This window comes from Galendromus occidentalis, unplaced genomic scaffold (genome assembly GCF_000255335.2).
Source record: "Galendromus occidentalis unplaced genomic scaffold, Mocc_1.1 scf7180000077530, whole genome shotgun sequence".
Lineage (NCBI taxonomy): Eukaryota > Metazoa > Arthropoda > Arachnida > Mesostigmata > Phytoseiidae > Galendromus > Galendromus occidentalis.
The window spans coordinates 718404-721171 of record NW_003805518.1 but is presented as its reverse complement, the minus strand read 5'-3'; the positions used below and the strand labels follow the sequence as shown (position 1 = coordinate 721171).

The following is a 2768-nucleotide window of genomic DNA, read 5'->3' as shown; positions in this document are numbered from 1 at the left end:
TTCATCAATCGAGAGCTCGAGAGGTTTATTTACTCTGTACTCTTGTCTCGTGACAGCGATACTTCAAGTGCCGAATTCCGACTGCTCCCATCGATGATTTGGAACCGCTGGCCGGGCAAGCAGACGAGGGACATGGAGACTGAAGTACGGCGGGAGTATGGGTTCAGATTGTGGGAATAATTAGATTCATGAGTGATTATCTCATCGCTACGAGAGACCTTGTCCAGAACGAGAGGCATCTTGAGCAGCAGTCGGTATTCGAAGGCAGTGTAATCTCGTCCAGGGATTCGGATGGTAAGCAGTAGCGTGTGCACCTTCGGGCTGTATGGGGCTCTAGCCTCTCTCCTTCAGAGGATTGTTTCAATTTGGTAAAAAAATTCTTGATGCGCTCCTGAAGGTGAGACGAGCCCCCTTCAATTAGCAAGAGATTCTATAGACATCACTGATCGAACGTGTGCAAAGGAACTCCCGGAACGTCTAGACCGCTGATTTTGAAAACGGCCCCTGCGTTGGGCTGCTGCTGCCTCTCGAACTCGTTCAAACCTCCGAAACCGCTCGTGACGAAAAGCTCGTTCATCTGCGGTCCGCCCCAACAACAAGACGTGGTCTTCGAAGCCGGAACTCTCACTTCTGTCAAGAGCTCCTTAGTCTCAGGGTCGACCCGCAACACCCGACCTGCAGCGGAATTGGAAATGGCTAACTAAGAACAGGTCCATTTCCGAGAACCATCTCCGGCTGCGCTCTCGGCTACGAAAAGTTTCGATTCGGAAACACCTTCTCAATTTTCCATCAACCGCAGTATTGAAGCTCACAGCTCGAATCCGAACTCACCACCGTTGTAGCATGCGATCCACAGTTTCCCCGTGGCGTCGTTTGTCATGCCGTCTGGATAACCAGCGTCTTTATAGGTAGGGTTCTCATTGAAGTCCAGCCATAATGTCGGTACGCCCGTTGTTCCCGTGGCAGCGTCGAAATCGAAGGAATATATTTTCCGAACGAACGAGTCGATGAAGAACATCTTCTTGCCGATCCACGTCATGCCGTTAGAAATATTCAGTCCTTGCATGTGGGAAGTGGGTTTCAAATCTGCTCGGGAACAAAAATCTCCAGATCGTAGAATTCGTTGAAAGTCGCCACTGGCCGGAAATCGCGGGCGGAGCCATCGAAACCGAGTTCGGGTCCGCAGAATCGGACTGTTTACCAACACGAATCGAAGAGTCACCTTTTTTATCGAAAGAGAATAGAGAGCCCTTCTCTGTTTCGATGTCTCCATTCGGCAGACCTGGACCCCTTGTGCCGCCCCATAAGCGCCCGGTCTCGTCACACTTGCCGTCGTTGAAGTGATTATTGGGTTTATCAGCATCAACCTGAAAACGATTGGATACAATCCATAGAAATGGTGACTCGATATACTTTTCCAGCCAGCATGCATCGCTTGGAGTAACTATGCGATTGAAGCGCGAAGCAGATCGAATCGAAGTCGACGATCTCCTGCCGTGTTACCTCGTTGAGCCGCACTGACGCTTGCGTTGGCCAGTGCAATTTGCGTAACTCACGCTTATGCGTGACGATCGTGTACTCCGGATTAGAGCGGTAGGGCACGGCGAAAGTCACCACCCCGTCAAAGTGAACACATTCCGACTGCTTTGTGTATGGATTCAGTCGACAAATGTCACCGACAAAAGCGTCCACGTACAGGAGACTGTTCGTCGCCACATCCCAATGAGGACCTGAGAAAGCATTATTCGATAGCTGTTATTAGGAGAAGCCGAGAGAATCATCAACTTCGACTACCGCGGCAACAATGACAGTGCTCAACGGCATTGTTTCACCGATACAGCTGATTGATAGCCTTGTGAGCTGCTCGGAGCAGACGAATCGAGTTCGGGTCGATTCCTCTCGCAATCTACGCAATCTATCCACGAGTCATCAACTCGAATGTCATTTCGAGAGTCGATATCTATTTATCATTGACAAGCAAACGAGTTTTCTCCGAAATAATGAAACCTGCGTGAGCAGAAAAATTTCCTCCCGATCAGAAATTCGATCGAGGAGACTGAGAAATCATTCCAGCGGAAGGAATATCGAATCCGAGGAAGTCTTTCTGTCCCCGTGTTCTCGGATGGTTCCGAGACTCATGGAAGAACTATTGAGTCGAGTCCAACCGTTGAACTCCAACGTCAAACATTGCTTTCGAGCTTAGAGGATGATGCTCGACTATTTCTCACCTTCACCGAGGTCGGAAAGCCTGGTAGAGATTGGTTCCACTTCGATCATGGGCATTTTCCAATGAACTGAATCGTTCCGGTCCCGTAATCAGGGATGCGGATCACCTACGACAGCAAAGCTCAAGAAATCAGCGTCAGATAATTCTGAAGTCGTTTCTCTAGTAGAGTTCGGACAGAATCCTCCTCCTTCACACAAACGATGATTTGACCACGAAATTCCGACTGGACGGGTCGCTCCAATAGCATTGACACAGAGCTTGGCAGCAGTTGCAGCCCAGCAAGCAGCTCGGCAGACAGAAGCGCGGACCGAACGCCGTCTGGGAGCAATTCAAAACACTGAGACGTCACAGTGCTGCCACAAACAGGTTATGAGGAGGCACCGGATTTTCTGGCGGCACGCAGAAACGAGTTTTCTCGTCTCGAACATACGAGCTCCCTCTAAAGGAACGGATGGACACGAGAACAAGCCGATTCTCCAGGTCGAGCTATTATTGGATGAGTGATTCTGAGCGGCATCCAGGGATTATGCGCTGCCGGTCC

At 50.1% G+C, this 2768-nt stretch overlaps 1 protein-coding gene across 1 annotated transcript; it reads right to left on the bottom strand.

The window, feature by feature from the left end:
• Positions 1-439: 439 nt before the first annotated feature.
• LOC100901658 (regucalcin) lies at positions 440-2475 on the bottom strand. Its single transcript, XM_003748278.1, has 5 exons — positions 2229-2475; positions 1504-1730; positions 1223-1367; positions 832-1086; positions 440-675 (listed from the first exon to the last, which is right to left on the bottom strand). Exons 1-5 carry the CDS (start codon positions 2281-2283, stop codon positions 440-442), a joined length of 918 nt encoding a protein of 305 aa, XP_003748326.1. The 5' UTR covers positions 2284-2475.
• Positions 2476-2768: the final 293 nt, after the last annotated feature.

Excerpts from the sequence above, each read along its gene's own strand:
- LOC100901658 (XM_003748278.1), bottom strand. The coding sequence starts at position 2,283 with ATGCCCATGATCGAAGTGGAACCAATCTCTACCAGGCTTTCCGACCTC. Across the intron at positions 1,731-2,228 it reads GCTTTCCGACCTCGGTGAAG|GTCCTCATTGGGATGTGGCG; the intron begins GTGAGAAATAGT and ends ATGCTTTCTCAG. Across the intron at positions 676-831 it reads GATCGCATGCTACAACGGTG|GTCGGGTGTTGCGGGTCGAC; the intron begins GTGAGTTCGGAT and ends ATTCCGCTGCAG.